At 41.8% G+C, this 27,572-nt stretch overlaps 1 protein-coding gene across 1 annotated transcript in view; it reads left to right on the plus strand.

Moving 5' to 3' along the window:
• Nucleotides 1-21,129, plus strand: part of Cow (Proteoglycan Cow) — a 62,348-nt gene extending 41,219 nt beyond the window's left edge. The window contains exons 10-11 of the mRNA XM_050196341.2: nucleotides 3,387-3,524; nucleotides 16,768-21,129. Coding sequence (XP_050052298.1) covers nucleotides 3,387-3,524; nucleotides 16,768-16,883 — 254 coding nt within the window. The 3' untranslated portion in view covers nucleotides 16,884-21,129. The remainder of the gene's footprint in view (nucleotides 1-3,386; nucleotides 3,525-16,767) is intronic.
• The last annotated feature ends 6,443 nt before the right edge of the window (nucleotides 21,130-27,572 follow it).

A 27,572-nucleotide genomic window follows, 5' to 3' on the forward strand; every position in this document is an offset into this window, starting at 1 on the left:
TTAGCGAGTCAAGTTTGAATTATCTGTCAAGGACCGATTCCATAATTGAAATAAGAAATGTCTTGGCCCTTAAAAATGTATGGGTTCTGGCTGGAACCTTTGGTTGCGATCTATTTAACTGAGAAATCTAATTAACAGAGTTGATTGAATTAATGGAATTATACTGTATTTGAAAGCCAACAGAGCTTCCTGATTGATTGATTGATTGATTGATTGATTGATTGATTGATTGATCGATCGATCGATCGATCGATCGATCGATCGATCGACCACAACATCCCAAAGCAGTAAGTACGTGGACAATGAGAGACATCATACTGGGGGCTCCAAATTGATTTTCACATCCTAAAGTTATTTAACCCTTTGGGTGCCAGATGTTTTCCCAAAGTGCAACAAATTAAATTTCTGTCTAAGTAACACATTATCGAACTTTAATTTCAAATACTGTGAATTGGCAATATGATATTGAACATTTGAGAAATATAAAGTCTGAAAATTCAAACAAAAATTAAGGCATATTAATTAATTATCTTAATTGTGGTAATTAGCATTCCTCAAGTTCCATCAGTGCTTAAAGTCAGGGGGGCCCAGCTCCCCCTCCATTTTTTCAGGAGGAGCTCGGCCCCAACTTTGGCAGGTCAACCATAGCACTGTGGCATCCATTTGATAAGCACTGGAGGTGATTTTATTACCGGTAGTGCTTTGCGCGGGGCAATTCTAACTCCAATTTTTATGGCTTACGTGGCATGAGCAAACAGGAAAACAGGTATCCTTGTACTGCTGCATGTACTTCTCCAAGGCACTGCACATAACTGTCACCAACTCTTGTTCGACTAAGATTCTTGGCCCAGCATACTGTTTCATGAGCCACCTGAGCATGAAGCTACCTGCTCGGGAACTAGTGAAGCTTCACCTTGGTTTCTTTAGGGGACCAGTTAAGTTTAATTCATTTAGTTGTGCATTATGAGTGCTGTGTTATACCAAAGGCGCATGCATTTTGCCCACTTTTGTAGGTAAGTAAGTGTGAAACCATAAAATATATTGTTATAGTGCATGAGGTTGTCAATAAAGCAAGGCAACTAATGTCATGTGTTGCAGCTAGACTTATTTGCTCTGAGAACACATATCTTTAATCCCTTACCTCCCAACTTATTTTCTTTTTAAATGTTTAAATGTGTCAATTCTTTAAGTGCTTGATTGAATCGGCACAATAAATAAATGTCCGAAATACACTCAGAATAATATATACCAGGATGTTACTGACGTTACTGACGGCAGGTCCCAGCGGAAACTTCAATAAAATCCTGGTATTTTTCCTACGTGCTTCTATTCTTTTACCTGTTTCACTGCCAGATCCTGTGATTCACTGCTTCATTCAAATATATATATATATATAATGTATGTATTTCTAGAACTGGCTAATGCTCCTAGGGCTAGATCTAGCAAACATAGATACCCAAGTTAGTGGGTGGATTGATTGCTGTCGCCTTAGCACAGTTGGTAGTGAAACGCACGCGTAATGTGGAAGTTGTGGGTTCAGCTACCACCGGCGACAAGTTATCTTTTCATCCACTTTCATTTCCCTTATTTTCTACATTCCAATTTAAACCACAGTTAATATCCCCGATGCTTTCCTTGGCTTCATTCTCTGTTGGCTTTATGTGGTCATGATTAACAAAATCGAGCAGCTCAATTCCCCTTCTCTTGTTTGTTCGTTGAAAGGGTCTCGAATCTGACAGACTTAGTGTCATTAGGTAGCATGTGCAGGTTTGTTAACCATGTGCCTGCTCTCCTGAGATTGGGATTGAATCCTGGCCACAGCGGCCGCATTTCGATAGAGGCGAAATGCAAAAACACCCGTGGTACTTAGATTTAGGTGCACGTTAAAGGACCCCAGGTGTTCAAAATTTCCGGAGTCCTCCGCTACAGCTTGCCTCATAATCAGAAAGTGGTTTTGGCACGTAAAACCCCATAATCTAATCTGCTCTCCTGAGATCACGTGTTACGTGACGCCGTCGGGCAAAAAAGGATGTTCCACATCCACCCACCTTGGCTCTGAGTGGCACTGGCTATTACTCCTAGGGCTAGATCTAGTAAACATAAATACCCAAGTTAGTGGTCAAATTGATAGCCATCGCCGTAGCACAGTTGGTAGGGAAACGCACACGTAATGCAGAGGTTGTGGTTTCAGCTAGCACCGGCAACAACTTATCTTTTCATTCACTTTTGTTTCCCTTTTCTTGATTATTCTCTACATTCCAATTTAAACCACAGTTAAGTTCACCGATGCTTTCCTTGGTTTCATTGTCTGTTAGGTTTATGTGGTCATGATTAACAAAATCGAGCCTCTCAGTTCCCCTTGTTCTCTCGTGCGTGCGTGTGTGTGCATGCGCATGTAAAAGCATGCACACGCTTTGGTCGCCACCCTATGAAGGCCCCCCTCCACTGAAAGCAGACTTTAAGCCCTGGGTGCTGTGGCCTATTCATTGCTGTCATTGATCCTTGAAGACACCTCGTAATTAAGAGCAAAGTCCTCTGAATCAGAGATGATAAAATGTTCTTCAAGTTCTGCATAATTCAAAAATCATGCAAGCTTTTTTGTGCCAGTTTGCTATGTCATAAAGTTAGAGACGCAAGCAGCACAAACAGTTGACAAGCTTTGTCACGCCATCTGTTGTATAAAAACAAATTGTACCGTAAAATTTTAAATTGACCATTTTCTGCGTAGATGGCGCAATCAGTCTACAGATGTTTCACCTTCATGAATTATCTCGGGCACGGCACTTAAAGGGCTAATACATACCCAAGCTTGGTACACAAATGTTTATGTATTCTGCCCCATCAATATGGCTCAGCCAGAAATCAAACCCATGACTTGGTGCTGAGCAGCAGAATGTCATAGCCACTAAGGAACCATGGTGGGCACAAAGTTTTGATTCCTAGGTGAAGTTGGTAATTTCTGGCAGTTCATATTTAAAAAGTTTGCAAGCTTTCTGAGCAGACCATATATATGTCTATTGTTGTAATCCTCTTGGTGTTCACCTACGCGTTCTTGTTTCAGCTTGATTTTTTAAATTTTTATTTATTTTAATTTATTTTTCTTGCAAAATGATTTGCAAGATTGGTTTTCCAGTTTCTATGGAAACCGTGCACCTTTGTTGCTTTTCACATGACTCCAGACACAAGCAAAAGGTTAGAGAAATGTAAATATGCTAGTCCGTGGCAAAATTTAGTCCATAAAAGAGCTAGCTCAGGTGGAAAGCATTGACATAAATTTTGGCTGAATAAGCTAGCCATCTGTGCTTATCAACCGTGTACAGTGATATTGTCACAGAAAGCTTTCGCTCTACCCTCATATGACATGTTCCTCTTCAATAATTATGCAGGGGCATACATCCCTCAGTGTGATGAAGAGGGTTACTTCTTACCAGCTCAGTGCCACAGCAGTGCGGGCATGTGTTGGTGTGTTGACCGTCATGGTGCTGAGTTTGCAAACACACGCCGGAGAGATAGGCCTGACTGCGGTAAGTACTACACTCAAGCGCATCGGTTTTGTTCTAAAGTGAATATGTGCTGTTAAGCTGTATTGAGAAATTTCAGATTTGAGGCATTCAAGTATTTCTATATGCCCAGATATGTTTCACCTTTGGTTCCAGTGTTTATGTGTTGTGTTGTATGTGTTGTGTTCCAGTGTTTATGTGTTCCAGTGATGTTTTGGTGGTGCCCTGCCTAAGGCATGGTGCGGTTTTTAGGGTTCTCCTAATTCTAGTTCAGTAACGCGCATCTCTTTGTATCCACTGTAATTCTTACAAGCTTTAATCTGGGGAATCTTTCTCTTCAGTGGCTGAGCTGCTCATAGATTATTACTATAACGTTTCTATAAAAAGCATCCATTTATATGTCATAGAATTGCTTTTCTGTGCTGTAGCATAGATTTACAAAGTGCTGCAGTAGACTAAATTTTGGTTAAGTCTCTTTTTAACTCGTGCAGTTGAACTTCATTATAATGAAGTTCCATCTTACATGAAAATACCTTAGTTATATTCTATTTTTGTTATAAGCATATATTCACTACATGCTGATATTGGCAAGAAATGTTTGATTTACTTGGTTATATCCAATAATTCATTAATCTGTTCACTGTATCAAGGTTCGACTGTATAAGCATTACCACGTGTAATGTGTAATATGACTTCACAGTCAGATATGCTGACTCATGCACATGAAAAAAAATCAATATTAACTTGTAAAATATTATATTATGCACACATGTATAAATTTCATGGTATAAACTATAAATATCAAAGCTCTAAGGCATAAGGAACTTTTCAGGTTATATACAAAATATATATATATATATATATACACACACAGTACAGTCCACTTATAACAATGTCAAGAAGAATGAAAAATTATATTGCTACAACGGATCATCGCTATATCCAAACTGCCTTTAAAAAAAGCTGCCAACGCATATCTTTGCAGCTTCGAAACCAAATTTGCCACCTACGATAAAGAATTGACGTTGTAGAAAGAAGGCTGTGAAAAGTAAGATGTTTATTTATACCTCTAAACAGCATGTCAAGCGTTAGGTGCGCTGAAATAGTCAGAAATCTGCACTTGTTCTCGCGGAAGTTTCAGGTACACAATCGCGGTGTGCATCGCGTCCAGTGGCTGTATGAGCAGTGGCGGCTATAATTTAGCGTACATGAAATCAGTGAGCGACTCTATCGACGACAGCGCACTTTGCGTGAACATTGGGGTCAGTTTCAAAGACAGGCCACTGTCACCCTCGTCTCCTCCCTCGCACAACGCCGCCGTCTGTCACGACAACGATCGCCCCGTCGGAGATTCTTCGCAGAGCAATGCAGCGCTATCTGCACTCAGAAACTCCTCCATTGACGCACCACCTACTTTATCTCCAGTAACGACGTGCTCCCAGGGTTCAGCAATGTCGGCGGCTGCCACCGTGTTGTTTTCACACATGCGGGTTTCGCCCTAGCGCACAAAGCCCGCCGTTTCCATTTATCGGCACGGTCACTGGTTCTAGCCTTCATGTTCGTGGCGCTCGCGGTTTTCAGAATAATTTTTTTGTTGTTATTATTTGTACATACTGCAGCCCGATCGGGCTATTGCAGGAGTGGGTGTGAAAGGCAGAGAAATGAAAATAGTAAGTAATACAGGCAATACGAACAATACAAACAAACACAAACCAAAACTATTCAATAGCCGCCAAGAATAAGTTTAAAGGAAGAGAACGAGTAGGACCAGGCAAAGAATTCCAGTACTCAATTACACGGGGAAATAAACTGTATTTAAATGTGTCTGTACGGGCGAAATAAGGTGCGATGTTTAGGTGATGGTGACTTCTAGTATTAGATGGTTTTGCAGGAGTTAGGTAGTTATCTGAAAATATACAGCAAGAAGAGTTAATAATGCAATCCAAAAACTTCAGTGATTCCATGCGTCGGCGATCTGAGAGTGGTTCTAAGCCTAGGGATGAAAGCGCTGTATACGGTGAAAAATCCCTATCGATGGCATATGAAGCGGATCGATTTCTTTTGGATTGCCTCAATTTGATTAATGTGGCACTGTTTGTGTGGATTCCAGACTGGAGAAGCATAATCGAGTATAGGCCGAATTAGTGATTTATACATCAGTAGTTTAGTATGTCTTGGAGCTGTGGTCAATGTGCGGCGCAGATAGCCTAACTTTTTCAGGGCTTTTGAGGTTATTAAATCTATGTGCTTCGACCAAGCCATACTGGGTGTGAAAACAAGACCAAGGTATTTATATTCACTAACGCTCTGAATTGGAGTATTATTAACTTTGTAAGTAAAAGCGGACGGGGTCGTTTTATTAGTGAAAGTCATAACAACGGTTTTACGGATGTTAATTGTCATTTGCCAGGTATCACACCAAGAGCTAAAATTAGAAAATGATTTTTGAAGCTGTAAATGGTCATCAAAGGAGGAAATTTTATGATACAATACACAGTCATCAGCATACAAACGTATATTTGAGGTTATGTGATGAGGCAAATCGTTTATAAAGATCAAGAAAAGCAACGGACCCAGCACGGAACCTTGTGGTACTCCTGAAGGCACCTCTGTCACCCTGGAATTAGCTCTGTTAAAGGACACAAATTGAGATCGATCAGAAAGAAAACTAGAAATCCAGCTGAGAATGTGGGGATTATTAAGGATGGCGTCAAGTTTATACATTAATTTCGAATGAATCACTGTATCAAATGCCTTTGAAAAGTCAATGAAGATTGCGTCAATTTGGTTGCCCGTGTCGAGGTTAATACAAATGTCATGTGTAAATTCACTTAGCTGTCTTAACGTGCTGAACCCACGTCTGAAGCTGTGCTGGAAATTAGTTAGTAATTTATGTGACTCAAGGTACTCCATAATGTGTTTGTAAATAATATGCTCTAACATTTTACACGAATGAGAGGTTATAGAAATTGGTCAATAATTAGATAAAACGTGTTTGTCACCGGCCTTGAATAACGGAAGAACTTGAGCCATTTTCCAGGATGAGGGTACTGTAGAGGATGCCAGCAACTTGCAAAATATGACAGTGAGGTAGCGACAGGTCCATAATGAGTACCACCCGCTGTGGTTGCTCAGTGTTTATGGTGTTGGGCTGCTGAGCACGAGCTCGCGGGATCGAATCCCGGCCATGGCGGCTGCATTTCGATGGGTGCGAAATGCGAAAACACCTGTGTACTTAGATTTAGGTGCACGTTAAAGAACCCCAGGTGGTCGAAATTTCCGGAGTCCTCCACTACGGCGTGCCTCATAATCAGAAAGTGGTTTTGGCACGTAAAACCCCATAATCTAATCTAATCTCTAATGAGTACCGTACCAAAAACAAGTTCGGAATGCCATCTGGCCCAGCAGACTTTTTAATATCGAGTTTCAATATTAAGTTGAACACACCTTCTTCGGTAATGTTAATGTCATTGATGGGTACGTCACTACGAGCAATGATGTCTGGTTGGATGACATTGTCACGAGTGAAAACGGACTTGAAATATTCATTAAATGCGTTTGATATATGAAATGGATCATTGGTAGAATCATTGTTAATCACCATAGAAGTAGCCGTCGAATCATGTGGCAAAACAGACGACCAAAATTTACGCGGGTTAGTTTTTAGTAGGCCCTGCAGCTGCACACCGAAGAAGAAATCCTTAGCGGAGTTAATTTCAGCCTAAGCTCCTCTTTTGCTTTAATGAAACTCGTCATGGCTGCCTGATTGGTAAAGCGCCTCCTACACCTCAGTCTATTTACACGATGTGTCAGATGTAATATACCTCGCGTCATCCAGGGAATTTTCCCATTTTTCTTCTTTGTTTTGAAAGGGATAAAACACTGAATACTTTTTTTAACCAAGCATTCGAAATAAGTTACCAATGCGTTAACATCACAAGTAGTACTCAGTGGAGTAAATTCTTCAAAACCATCAGACAGCGTCTATTATTGAAACATCATGAGCGCGATTAAAATCAGGAAATGTAGAGAAAACAAAATTTTGCTTAGTGACCGAGAAATTTAGAGACACAAGAACCGGCCTGGTGATCAGAAATTCCCTCGATGACATCACTTCTGTAACCCTTTGCAACAATGTTAGAACTAACGAAAACCAAGTCGAGCAGAGCATCGCATCGTGTAGGTTTATTGGTAATCTGAACAAGGTTGAATAAAAGAGAAAAGGCAACTAGTTCTCTATTTATGGAAGTCTCTTTCACAAGTGTTAAAGTAGGCCAATGAATGCCGGGGGCATTAAAATCACCCATGCAAATGAGGTTACCCGTATTTAGCTGCTGCTCGTTAATATAGCAACTAAGAGTTTGAATGTGGTCGACAGAGGAACTTGGTGGACGGTAAACGACGCCTATCACGACATGTGCTTTGTCTAGATAAAGTTTACACCAGAGGGATTCTATGTCACCTGGTGGTGACAATCGTGAAAACTTGAGATCCGACCGAAAAAGCAGCGAAATGCCGCCACCTTTAGAGTGTCGCCGATCTGCACGAACCGCAACGTAGCCAGGAGGAGTGAACTCGGAGTCTAGTATGTCATCATGCAGCCAACTCTCTGTGATACCGACCACCTGAGGCGAGTGTGCAGAAGTTAAAGACAAAAAGTCTCCAAACTTGTTAGTTATGCTCCTAGCATTGAGGTTTAAAATTGAAAGGTTACAATTGGAATTACTAGGCAGTCAGTCAGAAGAAGTGGAACGTAGTGACTCAGAAGGTTTAAGTGCAGCCAACGAATCGGGCGGGAGATGTTCTGTTAATGAAGGATTTCGGGTCTCTGATAAGGGCATTAGACACGCCATCCCAACTGTACCGCACTTTGTCGATAAAAACGTAATCATAACGTAGCTTGACAACAGATCCCTGTCTTCGAAAAGGTTCTGAGGCATCCCACATTTTTTTCCGGACTGCACGAACGCCGGCTGAAAAATCCTCAGTGATGTAATATTGCGATCCCTTAAGCTTCGAGACGTTTTTCATCACCGCAGACTTTTCCCGAAAATCCAGCAGCTTAAGAACAACTGGGCGTGGACGCTCTCTGCGCTTTCCGCCAATCCTGTGGCAACGCTCAATGTGTGGGGGCGTAATTTGTAGTATATCAGAAAATATCTGTGCAACCCCATCTAGCAAAGTATTCTCATTTTCATCTGGTTTTTCGTCCACGCCGTGTATAATAATGTTCTGACAGGATCGGTTATCAAGGTCGTCATTTTTGGCAACCAACTGAGCCACAGTTCCAGTTAGTGCTTTAACCTTAGAGCAGAGAAGATCGGAAACATTGGCATTAACCTTCTGACCTGTTGTAGGCGACTCAAGTACTGCTACACGGTTGTCTAGCGCATCAAAACGCGAGTTAACAGAAGCATGGAATGACTTAATTTTGGCAAGGTCGTCAGCCATCAGCTTTTGTCGTTCAAGAACCTCAGTAAGCATAGTAACAATGTCAACATTTTCGGTCGAACATGCTGCAGTAGCCGAATGTTGAGTGGTCATTGTGGAGCGCGTAGAGTGTTCAGATGAACTGTTTCTGGAATCATTACTTTTAGATGAATTGCCGAGCTTTTTTGAGGGATCAACTTTGATCAACAAAATATAGCCAAATGATCTCAAAATGTTGCCCAAAAATAACCAAACCCAGATTTCTTGTGCGCGAGAAGTAGTCAAAAACATAGCCAAAATGTTTGATGATGTTCTGCAGGTGTCTTACAGATGTTGTAAATGGTGTCGAAATCTCACCGCATATTTCCATTTCCAAAATTACTTTCGCCACATGCAACCAGCATAACACTGGCCTCAAGATCTGCGTTAAAGAATTCTAGTGAGAGCTGCCACTCAGACGTGGATTTGGACACAACTTATTGTTACAATGAACCGAAGTATTCTTTTTCCAATTTACTCGTGACGTTATTGGTATTTACTGAGCCACGTTCTGAGTTGGCGTTAGTTCATGCCTCACATTACCCAAGGCATTTTTCTTAATAGTCGGGCAAAATATTGCCAGCTCCAACCTTGAGGATCAGCTTCGGCTGTTTACGATTGTGTGTTCAAGAGGCAGCCAGAGCTTCAAGCACTAAATTAGGGATGCCTTTCCTAACCTTGATTAATAAGATAAACATGTTATTTCTTTCTTTTACAATTAACTCTGAAGCAGCTTGACACTGAGTTAGCAAATGCTGCCGCTTGGAGGCACACTGGACTCTGGAGAAAACTTGAAACCTTCTCGCATTTTCCTTGTGCAAAGAAGCGGCAGTTGTGACTGCTATTCGCCTTTGAGTGGGAAAAAACATGACCTGCTGGCCCATAACGAAAGAGGTGAATTAAAGTTTATAGTTTTAAATGCAACCCGGATTACGGCGCTGGCAATAACCCAGGTGGTATTAGTATCGAAAAGAGTCGAACTGCGCAATATTTAAGCAGGGATCCGCTGATAAGATACGTGCAGTACGAAAACGTGTACTTAAGTTTCTGTGAATGCAGGCACGAATACATGTGTTGCCAAATTGTTGAGGGGAGCTGTGTACTTTACTTTGAGTGCACCTCGAAAAAAAGAAATGTAATTCCACTAGGGAACACACAAAATCTATTTATTGGTTTCGTGCGGCTGTCATGAAGTCAAGTACAGCGTAAACCCCTTTCTCTAACAATTTCAAGCACTGTACATCAGAATAGAAAGTAAGTAGAAGACTATATGTACCTTTACAAACTGGCAAGAACTCCTTGCCCAACCACCACTGCAATGTGTGCAAAAATAATAAAATATGGATATAACAGTACCACAAACACCTATTATGGTGTTTGTGGTACTGTCAGGCAGTCCTTAACTGAGCTCTTTGTTAAATAACTTGAACTACACATTTTTTGTTTTCTCGCACCATTTTTACATTACAGGCGTTGTCCAATAGAAGATATTGATTTACATTATGCTTTGTATACTTTGACTTATATTTTAGTGTCCGGCTGGGTGTCAATCTCTTATTACAAAGTATATCTTCGTTTGTTAGCTTATTCCTAATTACTTGCTCCATCCCATCCTTCTATGGAAGGATGTGTGTTTTACCTGTTTTTTTTGCCTTGTGTTTTCCACTGCTCTTTACTGTATCGTTTTTTTGTGTGTGTGTGTGTGTGTGTGTGTGTGTGTGTGTGTGTGTGTGTGTGTGTGTGTGTGTGTGTGTGTGTGTGTGTGTGTGTGTGTGTGTGTGTGTGTGTGTGTGTGTGTGTGTGTGTGTGTGTGTGTGTGTGTGTGTGTGTGTGTGTGTGTGTGTGTGTGTGTGTGTGTGTGTGTGTGTGTGTGTGTGTGTGTGTGTGTGCACGCGCTCTGTACTTGTAACGTAGTTGGTTCATTGTTGACTAGCATTCGCTCCACTATATGTTATTTCAATACTGTTCCCCCCCCCCTTATGTAATGCCCTGTTAAGGGTCCTTAAGGGTTAATAAATGATGATGATGATGTATGTCGGGCATAGTTTTCTTTTTATCAAAGCTCGAAAATATGCGTGAGCAAAGCATAATTTAATGACTACTAAGACGAACAAAGAGAAATTAAAATGATGATAAAGTAGGTGCATATAAAGGGTGAGCCACAATCGTGATGACTCGCATGCACAAAGCTTAAAGGGAAAGAAATTGTCACGGGTGGACAGTATGAAAACCGACCAGTTATTATCCTGATGTTGGGTTGGCAAGGCGATCACTCACCGACCTTTGGTGAGCAATTCCCTTGCCATCTTCACTGAGGACGAAGATCGTGTTTCAGATATTTATAGAGCTTATCATTGTAATAATATGCAACGTTCAAGAAGTACAATGAAACAGTCGCAACTTTCACTAAAACAAAGAACGAAAAAAAAACATTGCGTAGAGTGCCAGATGATACTTCTCACATTGAGGATTTGCGCAAATGAATTAAATATACAATCTAGCCATATTTGAAATAACTACCACTGCCACTTGGACCATATAGAACTGCAGAGTTGAGATGCGACAGGAACTGTTCATCTGGCTGAAAATCTTTGTAGTAGTCTCCACTCTCTGCCTGACCGAACTTAACATGAAGGAGAGCTTGCATTGTCTCATTCGACATGAGGTTTGTTAAATCATTCTTTGTCAACAAAACCTGGCTGAACACGCATTCGACAGCTGCGTTCGAAAGAGGCAGCGCAAGTAGGGACGAAGCAAGCTCTGACAGTAGGAGGAACGTTAGATTTCCGGCACTGTTTTTTGCATTCCTGAGTCGAGAATATTGCGCTCGCTAAATATGTACATTAAGACTCGAACCGTGGTGTTTTTCATTTAAAGCGGCTCGCGAATTTTTCCGTAAAGTTACTGGGTAAATAAATAACGTGGTGATTTGCGGGAAAACGAAGCAATCGGCTTCGTGAAATCCTTAATAAACATTTGAGGACCATGGACACAAATGACTCCCCATGACATGCGTGCAAATACTTCAGCTGTTGTGTAAGTCCACATAATACAGTGGAACCGCGGTATTTTTTACCATATGCAGCCAGAGCAAACCCTTGCGTTCAAGGGTGACAGCTGTCATGGTGGCAAGTGTAGTGAAGAGCATGTGACGGCACTATTCTGTGCTGACGAGGACAGTTCCGAGAGGCTGCCCGTGCTCGTTGTTGGAAAGTTTGCCGACACTGCTGCGACATCGAATAACGACGACCCCACAGATGCCGTGCCTGTGCCTACCACGCTCGCCGAGGTGCTAAGGCACATAGACAGCATCCGGAACTTCATCTGTTCACGCAGCGCCGCAGAGGACCTCATTTTGGACATTGCCTAACTCGAGCGAAAACTCTTGGTTCACGGATCAAACAAGGTCCAAAAGAAACTTTTTTGAAAAAGACTTTTTTGAAAGTTCGCGCCGGCTGGCAGGAATCGCTGCAGTGGGCAATGGAGTGTCGTAAAGGTTCGTTTGAATAAAGCATGATTGGTACCTGTACTCCAGCATTAATTCTTATTGCATTTACTTTTATGGCAATTTGGGTTTCCAAGCCCTGCAGAGTATGTTAGTAGTTTACATTGAAGTTACTCATAAATCCGTCGCCCGAAATAAGTTGTATTTTATAGGCATAATTTATGTTCGGATTTTACGATGCCACAATTTCACAGCCCCGAGAAAGTCATATAATCGGGGTTCCACTTTAGTTGCTGTATAGCAGCTGCCACAGAACACGTGCGCGACAGCTGGCGGTACCACCGTTTTTCTCACTGAACCAGGCGTGAACCGGCTGCAGATGACGCCGAAATCAGGGGTGTAGATAGATTGTCTTGTACCCGAGGCCCATGAGTCTTCTGTCACCTCCCACCCAGGTGTAGTCAGGAAGGCGAGGATATCGAACATTTCCGGGGAGTGGTCAGGGGTGATATTTCAGCACCAGCACAGCCGCCTTGGACCCCCCCTTTCGTTCCCAGTGATCGCGAATGTAGCCAGGTATAGAGGCTGTTTTATTTTCTGCACCAAATAACACAGGGTGCTGCAGTGATAACTTAAATGCAGTGCATTTGCACATCTGCTTTCAGACTGTAAGGCTTGGCAGCCAATACAGATGGAGCACCATAGAAAATATGGCTCACAAGTAACAAAAATATTTTAATAAAGCTTTAATTGGCTATTTTAGAGGCAATATTGCATTTGCGAAATTGAACTTAAGCCCCACAGTCATATGTTGACCAACAACAACTTCACAAAAATGGCCGTAGGTACTACGGCATGCAGAATTTTGGCCGTGGACAGCCCTGAACCAGAACGAAAATTAAACAGCGTGTCGGTGATGCTCATCTCCCCGCCCTATCAGCAAATGCCACCTGCTTCAATGCTGCGTGCGTGCCAATGCTATGACAATCACGACTTCTCTTCATTCTAATCCATAAAGCCTTTTTTTTTTTTTTTTGCTGTCATTGGCAAATGTGATTATCTGAGCTGGGGCACCGCCACAAGATTGGGAACGGAATAGAGCACGCTTCGTGTCGATTCCTCCCCTGAAAAAACAAAAATGAGAGAGATAAGGCTTCGATGAAGCCCGCGCCAGCAGAAGGTTGCACTACTCTTGGTATGCACTCGCAATAGAGAGGATGGAGATATCGACGTCACTGGTGCACTATTTCATATTTCTTTTGGTGCTGCCATACTGGGCTGTTCGCAGTGCCGAAGTACTGCAGGCTCTAGCGCTCAAGACGATTTTGTTTAGCAAAGTTTTGTTGAGTTAACAATATGACTTTGGGCCCTTGAATCCCCTAATTGCAATGTTTCCTCTATAATTGCTAATTAAGCAGTAATTTAAGATATCCTTATTAATTATCTGCCATATTTTGCACAATACCGAGCTTCTAGGGGTCACAAAGACACATAACCTGATAGAATATCAGAAGATAGCCTCACCAAATTCACCTTTTTATAAAATTCCGTGCAGTTGAAACAACACACTATTTGTGACATGAAGTCACACAACAACAAAATGATAAAGAGATGGTTAGCTAGGACTAGGAGACTAGTGTTCTTATTCTGCACTGCGGAACTGATATAAAAATAATACAAATGATACAAAACTCATAAATGGAACACTCTATGCATACTGACGACACAGAAACCACTTAGCGAACTAAAATTTTTAGCCCGCCCATGTGTGCAGTTATTACATAGGATGTTGCTAAAGCTGCAGCCTACTATACTGCAGCATTAAACATCTGGTACATAGGGTAGCTGAGCTGGGGCTGCTGGTTACCGGAACATTCTTTACCATTTACGCCCAGTCAAGCCGGCAAAAAGAGGGGGGTCGTCAGACATACATGACAACCCCCCCCCATTACTACGCTACTGGCCGAAACCAAAACAAAAAGAAGAGAGCTTAGCGCTGGAATGACGTGTAAACATGGCAGCCACGACATAACGCCATTCTCCAAGCGCCAACATTGCCTAAATACACAGCCTTCGATTTCACCTACATATATTTGTAACAGCAATGAGCTTTGGGTTTTATAAACCAGCGTTCGCAAATTTTGTCAGTGTTAAAAATAGTCTAAATATAGCCATGTATCCAACTCGGAATTTTCGACGCCACTCCGCATAAAAGGTAGCCCAATTCGACTATTAATAGCCCAATCTGGCAACCCTGTTTGTCGACGCTCCGACCCTGCTTCCGCGGTGCATTTTCGTGCATGCTGAGGAAGAGAGGGAGATTGTAGAAAGAGAGCGCAAGCGGTCTCTGCTTTTTCTTTTCTCTGGGCGCTCACCGGTGATGCGGACACGAAGCAGCTGGCGTCATCTTGTGGGACGCTGCGCCAACTTGCGATGCTCTCCATGGCTTTCGCAATCAGCGCGCTGGCAGTACCTGCTGCGCAGTAATGGCGACAGATACAAACTCGCGTCGGCAAACTTTTCACCTTGTCTCAGTTAAGGGGAACTTAGCAAAGCAAATTTCACAGCCATTCTGCGTGGAAAACGCCGCCAAAAAGGCAGAATTTCGATCGTTATATCCGATATGCAGTGAATAACCTACCGTTATATATGTTTTTTTTTCTCTCATAGCCCTAATGCATAAATTGATACTCTAATGTCAACTCATTGTTATAACCGATATATCGTTATATGTGGTATCGTTATAAGTGAACTGCACTGTAGCCATACATACAGACATTGCATGTTACATGCAAGTTACATAACACTCTGACAATAGCATGACAATGCAATGCGGCAATATGTGGTGCCTAGAAGATAAAATATGTCGATTATTCTCACTGGTTCTGTGGCAACTAGTGTCTTGTGCCTAAACTTTTATTTGTCATCGGGCCGAAGCTTTCAATATCACATACGAATTACAGTGTGACCCCCAAGTTGTCTTGCTCCTTTCGCGCCACAAGACTCGGCTCATACCTATGTTTATGCAGTTTCAGGTTTATGAAACTCTGTTCTGAGTTGAAACATTAGCCAGCTGGAGCAAGTTTTCTCTCATGTGGTTGTGTGAGAAAAAAGAACTTCTTAGGAACAATGTGCCAACAACGAGATCTTCAAATTTAAATTCTGCCGAATTCTTAATAATAGCTAGCACACAGGCGGTACAGAGTAAGCCAAATGTGCACAAGTTGCTCTATTTGTCTCCATCTGGGGAAACACAAGCTTGTACTATGTATACTGGCAAACCCAACCTGCTGCAGTGGCTTAGCAGCGGTGGCGTACAGCTGATGAGCATAAAGTCATAAGTTCAATTACCAGCCGTGGAAGCTGCATTCCAATGAGGCAGAATGCTGAAATGCTCATATGCTTAGATTTACATACATGTTAAACTCCAGCTGGTTGAAATTAGTCTAAAGGCTCTGATGTCTCTCATAGCTTGTGAGCTGCTGTGGAACATTATACCCCATAATTTGAAAGGGGAAAAAAAATGAGAAAGGCGCTATCAGCCATCAAAACAGACGAGTTTGAAAAATGTTTCAAAGAATGTAATTGCAGATTGGACAAATATATCAAGTGTAATGGAGAGCACTTTGAAGGTGATAAGGTTGTTTTGTAAAAAATAAATAAATACATAGCTTTCTGAAAAGAATTCCAGTTGCTTTTGGGTATCCCTTCATATACAGCCTAAAGCTGAAATTTTTGTTGTTTGAACTGCCCAGCAACTTGCATCATGTGGAGGGAAACATTGTTGTAATGTAGAACTTGGGCTCACAAGCTGTTAATCACAGTTTTAGAGTGTCAAAAGTTCCCGCCATGGTTGCTTAGTGGCTATGGTGTTGGGCTGCTAAGCACGAGGTCACGGGATCAAATCCCGGTCATGGTGGCCGCATGTTGATGAGGGCGACGTGCGGAAACACCTGTGCACTTAGATTTAGGTGCATGTTGAAGGACCCCACATGGTCCAAATTATTCCGGAGCCCCCCCACTATGGTGTGTCTAATAATAAAATCAGGGTTTTGGCACGTAAAAGCCCATAATTTTTTCTTTTTTTTAAAGTGTCAAGATTATCAAGAATATCAAAAGCAAGATATATCTAATGAAGTTTCAATAGCTTTTGAAGCTAGCAAAGTGTATTCTGTTTGGTTATTTGGTTCAGGTTGGGCTTGAGTTGAAATTAAATTCCTGAAACTGAGAGCGGAATACTTTTCAGTGTTAACTGAAAATGCAGCACCATAGGTAGGGATCTGCACATAGAGAACGGGCTGGTGGGAAAAACAAATGGGCCCCAGTATCTCAAAGATAGCTGTCTGTTTGCAGAGTCATTGATGAACAAGACCAACCGTGACAAGTCACTGGAGGATGACACAGAAGAAGACAGTGACGAGGTTAAGGACAAAGACGAAGGATCGGGAGATCGCATTCAGGACTTCTGAGCGTCCTTCCCAAAACATGGCTGTTTGAGCCTCACCCCATTCCCCTTTACCCTTCGCGCCCCTTTACAATTCACCACCGTTTCTCCTTGACGCACCCGCTTGTTCTGTCGGTGATAGCAAGTGCAATAGTCTGGGCCTCATCTGTTCTGGTTCACAGCAAGGAACAAAAAAAAAAATTGGGCAATGGTTGCCAGTAGGAACCACATTTGTCTTCAACAGTTGTCCTGACACTTGTGTGTCTCATTTTAGCAGGAACTGACAGCAGTAGTGGCATTCTAATATGAACATATTGGTTCTACTTCTCGGAAGCCACAGATGTGTCTTTCATCATAGGTGCACTGTTTTTTTGTTGTTGCAATTCAAGCATTGTTTTTCAAAGGAACTGAGAACTTTGTTGTTGTTGTTACATTGAGGAAGTCGCAGCATTAGAACTCAACTGTGTCAGTGATTGATCAAAATTTATTATTTCTTACCACTACTATTTAGTGTGGGTTTCTTTGGACTAAGAATTGAGAGGGAAGAAATGTGCTAGCATGGAGTACTATTATATGTGATGTACAAGATTCTTCAGAGTTTTATTATTTGCTTTGTTGGTGTGTTAACATGTTGCAGTGTCATATGTTTACCTTTATTTTGCAACCCGTTACAGAAACGTTCAAATTGTGTGGTTTTGGGGTATGACATATTCTGTTAAGCTGGTGCATTTTATTTGCACTGGGCAATTTATCATGACAAACACTTGTGACAATTCCAGCATGTTTTGTGAATGGTTGCTTTAGGTTTATCTGAACCACAGTGTCTTGATTTGAGGGCATGATTCAGTTAGGTCTTTACCTCAGCAAAGGACAAATTTTTAGGGGCTACATAAAACTATTAGCATAACCAAGGCTTACTTTTATGAAGCATGTAGCATATGTCTTGCGAGTATGTCTATTTGGGGCTAAGATATACAAATATTATGCTCTTCGTGAATACTCTTACAGTTTTGTGGATATTTCCCAATGGTGTATTTATTATACAGCAAGCATGGTTTTAATTACTGGCACATGTTTAATGCTTGCCTTTACTTGCTTACATGAACCTTATTTATATTAACAAACTGTGTCACAATTTTTTGGTTGTTGCTGGTTGTGCTGATTTTGTAAAAGGTTTAACTATGTCATGTGGTGGAGCTTATTTTGGTAACTCTGTGGTGCCATGTGTTTATACTGTGCCATTGTTGCTTTCTTTGTTTTCTTTGAATGCCTTTTAATGTTCCTAAGGCAAAATACACCTATGTTTGTATCTGCAGGAGAAAAGTGAGTCTTCTAGCAACCTATGTTTCATAGAATTTGCATAAAGCCAACAGAATCCAAGTCTTCCATTTAAGTTGAGGGCCACATCTATTATCTTTGTTAAAGGTGTGCTTATTTAGCTTTGTGTTTTAGCCTTTGAGGACATCAATAGCTCTCATTGATGGTCATGTTCTTAAAGTCTTAAGCTTCTGCAGTGTTTTGTTTGCATTTCCTGATTGTTTAGAAGGAATAATTTGGAACTGACATAGGAAAGAGAAGTGAAAATGCAGCTCTTGCTGCTTTTGAATGTCATTTGTTTCACAGCAACGGGCTTATAAGATTGCACAAGCTTTATCAATAAGCTGTCATCAAGGAGGCCAGTTCAGTGATTTAGTGTACAAATACTTCTGTGATAATAGGTTAGCTTGTGCCACAGCGATTTGCTTAATCTGACATTTATTCTAGTATGTGTCCCAAAATTAGAGCTTTTAATAATCTGTCAAAAAAGTTGTGCGTTGTGATGAACTAGTTTAGACAATACTGGAATTCCTGACTGCATGCCATGCATGGACAAATTCACAAGCTACTTGCAGCCAATTCTGTTGGTCTTGGCATGTATCAATGTAACTCGTGTAAAAGCTTTTCTTCTTCTTCTGAGCAGTTCTTTTCCATGTATTAAGTTTTATGTAAGCAGTATAACTTTCAAGTGGTTATTTTTCCCAAGCCAATACAATGTTCATTTGGCAAAAAGGTTATCGAGAACAAGGTCTGTAGGGGTAAAACAAAAGTTCTAATTTGCAAGATATCCTGTTGCTTAAATTCAGAATCATTCTTGTGGGTCAGTTTGCCTCCTTTTTTTTTTTCCCCGAAGCGCTCAAGCTACACGGAGTTTGAATCTCATTATTGTTATCAATGTATCCAACTGTATCTGTATCCAACTTTCTTTGTCTCAAGATATGGTTCACGCCAGCAGTCAACCTCGCCAGCAAATCTGTGCAGCTTCATTTAACACATGCTAACACACAAGGCTCTCAAAACTCTCTCAAGCTTGACTGTCATCGCGATTATGTGACTGAGCAGGGGTATTTGATCAATATATTTATTATTAAATTTCTTGCCTCTGGATAACTTTGCCTGAAAGTCTGTACATCCACAGTCTGATGATGTGCACAGAGAAAAAAGTGGAGGCAGTTACCAGCTCATCTTTTCTCTTTTCTGTTTGTGTTTGGATTATTAATCATATACCGTGTTTCATTATGAGCCTAATGTTAATAATGCAAGATTTAGTTATTTGAGTCTCCTGAAAGCACTGTGATGTCATTAACATGAAAGAAACCTTTTTTTAGACATGACAAGATTGTTCTTGAGCATTTTCCATGTGGAATTGCTAGTGTCAGTTTCCGTTGCACAAGTGTTTCTTGTTTAACGGTTTGAATTATCTCAACCCATACAGCTGTGTTTCAGATGCATCTGCATTACCTTGTTCACTTTGTTGAATCATTTAAATGACCTGCCATGCAAGACGCTTGCTATAAGTGCATTTATAGGCATGAATGAGAACAACAGCGTCATTACCCTTTGCAGCAACTTCATGCATTTTTGCATGTCTAAAGTGCACCTGAGAAGCCCGTTGCTTGCGGAACAAGCCATCAGTGCCCAATTGGGCTGCTGTTTTTTTTACATGCGGAAGCAAGAAGTACATTCCAGTGAAGGCTGTTAAAAAAACTGCTGCTGTTGGTGTAGGAGTGCATAGTTTGTTGGTTGGTTTTCTACGGCCTTTCTTTGTTGTTCCATATGGCATGGCTTGATATCTGCATATTGCTTCTCCTTCATTTCTGTCCAGGAAGCATAGCAGCAACATTGAGAACCGGCGTGGTGATGAGATCATTTTTGTGCATGCTGTCAGTTCTGTGACCTACAAGCAGGAACTACTATGAGCATTTATGTGGAATCTTCCTGTTCTGTACACTTGTTTTTAGCACTTAACAGAATCTAGCACCTACAGAATTAGCGCATGTGCAGGATTTAGTGTGTGCAGAATGTTTGTGTTCTGTGCAGCTGTTTTACTGCATTTCCTGTCCCTGTGTCTTACCCTCCAAGGCAAAGGGGGTGACTTTTGAAGGCGTACAGTTGTGTTCTCAAAAGTCTTGTGTTGGTGTTTCAATCTGCTCAGAAACTGAGCATAGTGTGACAAAACAGATGCTGTTGTATTTCTCATTGTTTTTGTGACCCCTAGATAACAGGTTTGAACTGTACAATATTCAAAAGTGAGAATGCCAAAAAAAAAAAATCCACTTAAGCCCAGTATTCATAACAGCAATTCTTCAATGTTTGCCAACCACCATAAGCAAAAAGCTGGAAATTGCATCATTGTGCTGTCAAGTCCTGTATGTAGCCGAGCTGATGTCAGCTGAAACAAGGGGACCCGTACACATGCTGTTAAAATGCCAATGCTTGTCTGAGGCTTAGCTGTCAGATGTATGGGAAAATCTTATTTGGGGAACTTTTTTGTGATGCCAAAACTGCACAAAGAAACTTGCGAAGGTATCTGTGAGTATTCTCAAGCATACTGCATTTCCTTTTTACTTTTGTCTGACAACTTTCTGCGATGCCTTGTTAACTCTTGCTTGTCATTGGCATGATTCATCTAGGCAGCTAGTGAACTCTGAAAGTAATATTGCTGTTTTTCCCTACCTATTGGAAGTTGCCTGTGACATTTTATCACATGAGAGACTGCAAGGATTAGTCCTGGGCTTAATGGGACGAGTGGGAGGTAGTCCACAATGCATAACTAGCATCTTTGTTTAACAAAGTGTAGCAGTACAAACGTCTTCTTTTCTTATAAGTGCCATCCGATGTTTTTCTGTATGCATTTATGCCACATGTATTTACTACTTGCATATGGTCATGGTAACCACTATGTAACAATGTTTTTGTAGGCTGTGATGAATAAAGTACCACTACAAGACGTACATTATGTAGTGTATGACCTAGTGTATATGTAGTCCATACACATAAACGGTACTTTGTACACAGACGTATGCCACTGTGCAAATGTAAGACTGTTCATAAGCACTAGCATGGCATCTGCATGGAGAGGCAACATAGAGGTGCACAATTGTTTCTCTGCCCTCCTTTCTAGGGATAACGTTTGACCAGTGCAATGTTTGTCAACTTGTTTACTTACTGCTGTCTGTCATGAGCACCTGCACCTCCCAGGCGACTGTACAGCTGCACTCGTACAGGTTCACAATAAAGGAAAAGGCATATGGCTCTCTGCCAGCTAGTGTTGAGTCATTTTGCACTGATTTGGACATTGCAGGGCAAAGACAGATTGAAATCATAATAATCCTCTACAGCAAAACATACTATATAACAAAGTTGAACGGGGAGCTGAAGTTTGTTATATCCACTACTCTGTTATAACAGTTTTCTGTCTTCATGACTGACATTGGCCACCAGGAAGTGAGGGGAGGTTCTGTTTTTAGCAACCATTTGGTAACCAAATGCAAAAGCTCGAAGCCCGCTAAGCTTCACCAAAGGACCACGAATGACTTTCTGCTGCGTCTTCGTCAGTGAGATGACTGCTTTCACTAGTGCAGTTGTCAACACGCTAATCTATTTATGCCATCATTCGTGCGCACACCAAGTAAGCATCGTAGGCTTTGCAACGTTTTGTTAGCGTGCCAGCGGAGCGCTGCAGACCTCTGTGTTGTCGGTGTACGCAAGCGCACGTTTCTAAACGCCAAAGAAGCGTTTCTTTACACTGGCTTGCAGCGATGGGACGAAATCGGAGGATTGCAAAGAGCTCCCCCGGCACGTTCATTAAACGCTGATAACATGAGCATGAGTATTTCGTAACGAGCCCTTTCATCTTGCATTATATATAATTCGTTGCGTCGAGTACCCGATTAAGGCATAACGGCAGCACGGCTTCACCTGAGCCAATGACGAAGGCAGAAAAATAATGGAAACGGAAACGTCTCTTTATGAAACATGTTTCCAGGAGCCAAAAAAACCTTTTGAATGCACATGCACATTCGTCGTGACCTCGGTACAGTGCAGTATTTACAGAAGCATCCTTGCAGTATCCCAAACAGGCTCGGGTTGGTACCATCGCCTACTCTCTTCAACCTGGTGTGTGCCATATACACTGAGTGCTGCAGCGCTCTATATATCTGTCCCGTATGCACTGATGATATCACACAGAACACCTATAATACTACGTATCACTCTCTGGAGGAATTGCAGCTCGACAGGACACATTCAGGACACTCTGCAACATGCTGCAACCACACTGGACAGTTGTTCGTCCGGCAAATCATAACTACTGCTAATCCAAAACAGTAATATTAATACTACAGATAAAGCTGTCAGCTTAAAACAAGGCAAGCAGGTTCTCAGCATGCTCCATTGCATTTCCACTTCTCAGGAGCTGAAAATGATTGGACATGTATGACTTCATGACTTTAACATAACGTACGTTACCGTTATACCGATACCGGCTGCCATGACTGCGCATGCCATGGCAAGTTGAAAGTTTAGTGGATTCCGGCAGTTTACTGGAATGGCTGCTGCCGATTACCGTGATTGTGCCCATGCAGCTATGTGACCCAATTCGTTAGCATTACTATTATGTCAATCGTGACAGCAATAAACAAATGGTATAATCGCGGCCATCACTTAGTTCATCGCGCTAGGACAAAGCGAATTAATAAACAGTTTTAGTTTAGCATAATAGCGGAATCGAAATGCACATACAGAGAACAATTTCTTTGTATGACCCAGTGAGTCATGCGAACTTGCTGCAGTGTTCTCTATTTCAAAGTCTGACTGGTGGCAAAATACACCGAACCTGAGAATTGACAGTTTTAGGTTGGCATGTTTAGCCAAATAGTAGGCTCGAAATTTGCATGCGTAATATGCTAACGACCTATAGCATTTAGCGTACGCATGCTATTTCTCAGTTTTAATGTTACCGTCCTTATGTGATTTACGTATAATAAAGAAGTGATACCGGCCACCCGCTTTGAACTGAATTTGGCATTGCTTTTGTAGAATTCACTTCGTTATATAGTAGCAAATGACTGTGTAGTCAGCTTTTGCTTAGTCTCGGGCCGCTTCTACAACAGAGTATTATGCATAACCTAGTGGAGTTTTCAAGATCACTCCTCATTTCGATCGAGGCCCAATGAGAGAAATATGATGATGGTGATTTATTGGCATCCCCTATGAAACAGGGTGATGACAAATAATCACCTAACATAGTCACCATAGGCCACCATAGTTACCACCTAGCCAAATAGGCACTTAATCTCCGAGATGCTAGCGCCACCTATCGATGAAGTCGGGAGATAGGCGGGACGGCGTATGGCCTCTGAGATCGAAAGATCTCGGAGGTTATGGTCAACAGACTTTCCTGCTTGTACTGATTTCGCTGCAGATCGGTTGACATGGAAATTACAAATACAACGGACTGCCAGCTGTCATTGCGCTGCCTCTCGCGCTTTCCGGACGCACACACAAAGCTTGGCGAATAGATAAAGAACTGAAGCATAACTGCAAATCGGCCTAGTTGGAACAGATTCATTTTTAAAAAACACTTTGAGCGGAAAACAAAGAGGGCCGAAGAAAAGGATCAACACAAGGACGAGCGCTTTCTAACAACTGGTTCTATTTTCGAAGAACCATCTGCTTAAATACCCACAGATCTGCGCGATCCAGTCAACAGAACATGCCGATAGCGCATATAACAACACTTTTGATTCTTTTTAAAAAAGCCGCGGATCAGCGCTACCCGCGGTCAACATAAAAACAGCTAAGCGTATAAAACAAGCACTAAGACGAAAATGCATTAAAGATATGACAGGAGCGAATTCTTTTAGTCTAACAATGAAACGGAAGGATGCATTTTTCCTTTAGTATTTCAATCCAGTGAGATTCCACAATTTCTCTCGCGGTTTGATTTCTATGCCTAAACAATATGTCGGTGCTTCTAAGACAAGGTAAGCACGCATGTTCTTGACAAGGCATTGCCAAATGCGTACTAGGGCGACCTTTCAGACTAGACAAGTGTTCCCTCTTTCTCGTGTTAATGCATCTCGCAGTCTGCGCCCTACGTTCAAAAGTGTTGTTATATGCGCTATCGGCGTGTTCTGTTGACTGGATCGCGCAGATCTGTGGGTATTTAAGCAGATGGTTCTTCGAAAATAAAACCAGTTGTTAGAAAGTGCTCGTCCTTTTCTTCGGCCCTGTTTGTTTTGCGCTCAAAGTTTTTGTTGTTTTTTTAAGCGAATGGATAGAATCACTTAGGTGCACTATGTATGCCAAAATCAAAGCGTAATGGAGTAGCTTCCCACACGTAAACTACGCTCTCACGCTGTATGTACTAAAACTATTTCTGCAAAGTTCGTTTGCGGAACGGTAACGAAATTTCCCTTAACCCCGCTATTACGCTAACATTAAACTAAAACTGTCATTATTGAGATCGAGTTGTTCTGCGACTGCTAGACCTAAAATCTACAGCACCGAAGTGGGAAAGTGTGTCGATGTCCCCCTGCACAGCGTTGATTAGCAATGCATGCGCAGCGTTGATTAACGATTATACTTCGAACAGATCATTATACTTTAAGCAGCGTGGTTAATATCCACCGACTTCACAATAGGATTAGGAATCCCACATGGTGTTCTGTGGAGGAACACCATACAGGAGCTGCGTTGGCGTATCGTAAAGAACGAAAAAATAACGGACAGCCATAGCGCCGCGCGGGGGGCTCTGCGGCGATAGAGTCACTGGAATGCTGGACGGGTGGATGGATGTTACGATATGTTTCTACCCAGGTTTCTTTGACCACCCTAAAAGGACGTTCTCTGGTCGAAGTGGTGGAGTAAAAGCTCTCGCAATCAAGATTGCTGACCTGACGAAGATCTCGAAAGAGAAATCTGTAAAAATATTTGTGTGCTAATAAATGCTTCTAGCAATTATGCCTGTTTTTCATTCTGTAACTGGTGCATTGAAACCTTTCACACCAATAGACCTATTAGACTAATACGCCGATATACCTATTAGACTAATACATCAATAGACCTATTAGACTAATACACCAATAGACCTATCAGACTAATAGGCCAATACACCAATAGATCTATTAGACTAATACACTAATAGACATAATAGACTGTATTAGTGTCAATAACCTCATAGGCTATTAGTTTTTGTATTAGAATTTTTGCTAGGGCGAGTATCCCCTTTGGAACGGGGCGGTGGGTTGCGCCACCAAGCCCTTACTATTATACTGCCTATCCTAACTACCTAGGTTAAAGAAGAAAAAAAACGCTATGAACTCCCACAACCAAATTTTCTGACCCCCTATTGCGAACTTTGCCTTCGTACGTCTCCGTTTTTTGTTGTTTCCCTACATTTTTTTCCACCAATCTTCCAATCGCCTCTCTGTAATCTCTATTGCGGACATGTTTACTTTTCCACTGCTCTCGCTTAACCCAAGGGCTTCAAGGAGGCCAATGGTGCCTAAATCGACCGCTGGGTAGACGTCTTCACATCTAATAAAACATAAGCTCCAGCTTTCCCTAGCTTTTACCGCAGCAAGCAGATGCTTCTTCTTCCTTCTTATAGTTTGTGTTCCAAGGCATCCTGATCTCGCTTCGAAAAGAGCTTCTCTTTGAGTTATCAAAAATTGTTTCTTTCCCGATTTTGTTTTTTCCTCTTAAGTATAGTTACTCATGGCAGGTTTCTTTTCCATTGCCACCACCCATGAGATTATTTCAGCCTCTCTGGCTTTCCGCTTGACGTTCTTTGTTGTTGTGTTGCCCACCCTACAGGCCGCATATAATTGCTGGTAAGCTTCTTAGTTCTTTCCCCCCACTGTCGATCAATGTTTTTCCTGTACAGATACCTCAACACCTTCCCAGCCCATTTATTTTCTTCCATATTCCTCAGTCGCTCTTCATAATTTTACTGTGAGCTTCCCTCCCTCACTTCAAAAGTTGTCCAGCCCATATCATCTTGCACAACTTCATTTGTAGACTTCCCGCGAGCGCTTAATCCGAGGCGTTCCACAGACCTTTGGTTGCCATCGAGTCCTGATTGTACCTCTGATTTCAAGCAAACAACCGCATTTCCGAATGTAAGTCCTGGAACCATTACAACTTTCCACATACCCCGGAGCACCTCGTACCTTTTGTATCCCCGTAGCGCTCTGTGTTTCATTATGGCTGCATTTCTCTTCCCCCTTCACTGTTATTGTTTTTTCCTGTGTTTCCATATATCTATTGCCTTCATTTATCCATATATATACGAAGGTATTTATATTCTCTTACCTGAGGTATTTCCTGGCTCTGTAGTGCCGCTGTCTGTTCACTGTTTTCATTGAATGCTATGACACCTGATTTTCTAACACTTAATTTCAAACATAAATTGTTGCCTTCCTGTCCACAGACATCAGCCAGACGTTGCAAATCACTTTGCTTGTTAGCTAGCAACACAATGTCGTCGGCATAATATAAACCTGGAAGCTGCTCTACTACTGTACCCGCCTGTTTGTATGAGAGATTAAACCCTATCTTACTTCCTTCTAGCGCCCTCTCCATCCTCACCATGTACATTGTAAACAGCAGTGGGGATAAAGGTCAACCCTGCCTCAGTCCCTTGTTGATATCAACTTTCTCCTCGCTCCTCATCCCTTCCCATTCAACGCAAACTGTATATTCTAGGTAAATCTCTCTCAAAAGCTGTAGACAATCGTCGCCTAAGCCTTCCCCTTCCAGAATATCCCACAAAATGTTGCGGTTTACGTTGTCATACGCTCCTGTAATGTCTAAAAAGGCCACATATAATGGTCTGCTTTCTATTCTTGATATCTGCCATCTGGAGGTGTTGCAAGGAACCAGACGCGTGACTTTATGGCCTTTGAGATTTGCGCGCGCCAGCGCGCGCATATCTCGGAGGCCATGATCGCTCTATGAATGGTAGAAACGCTGGAAAAGGGGCTTGTGTGTGTGTGTGTTTTTTTTTTTTTCGCGTAAGAGAATTATGTTTTCTCGTATGTTCAAATTACAATCCGACGCTATCATGTCTGTAGGTTGTGTGTAAGTCGTACTTTACGATTTTTCTACGTACTTTACCTTGACAAATTCAATCAGTTCAGTAACTTCCTTGCGCCACATGGAAGGCCTGCGTGGTTTGGTATCCGTGGTTCGAAATTCATTCTGCTGGAAGACGTCCCACCCTAGACGCCGGACGCCGGATTTTCTACGACACAGGGCCCTTAACGCTATCGCGTTTATATAGTGTTCGGATTTCTTCAAAGTATGGGGCGGAATTAACAGCACCATCTTTCCTCCTTGCGCCGCTCCTTATTGATGTCACTGAACTTTACGTTTGTCTTATATTAGAGAC

The sequence above is a fragment of the Dermacentor andersoni genome, chromosome 1, assembly GCF_023375885.2.
Source record: "Dermacentor andersoni chromosome 1, qqDerAnde1_hic_scaffold, whole genome shotgun sequence".
In the NCBI taxonomy this organism is placed as follows: domain Eukaryota; kingdom Metazoa; phylum Arthropoda; class Arachnida; order Ixodida; family Ixodidae; genus Dermacentor; species Dermacentor andersoni.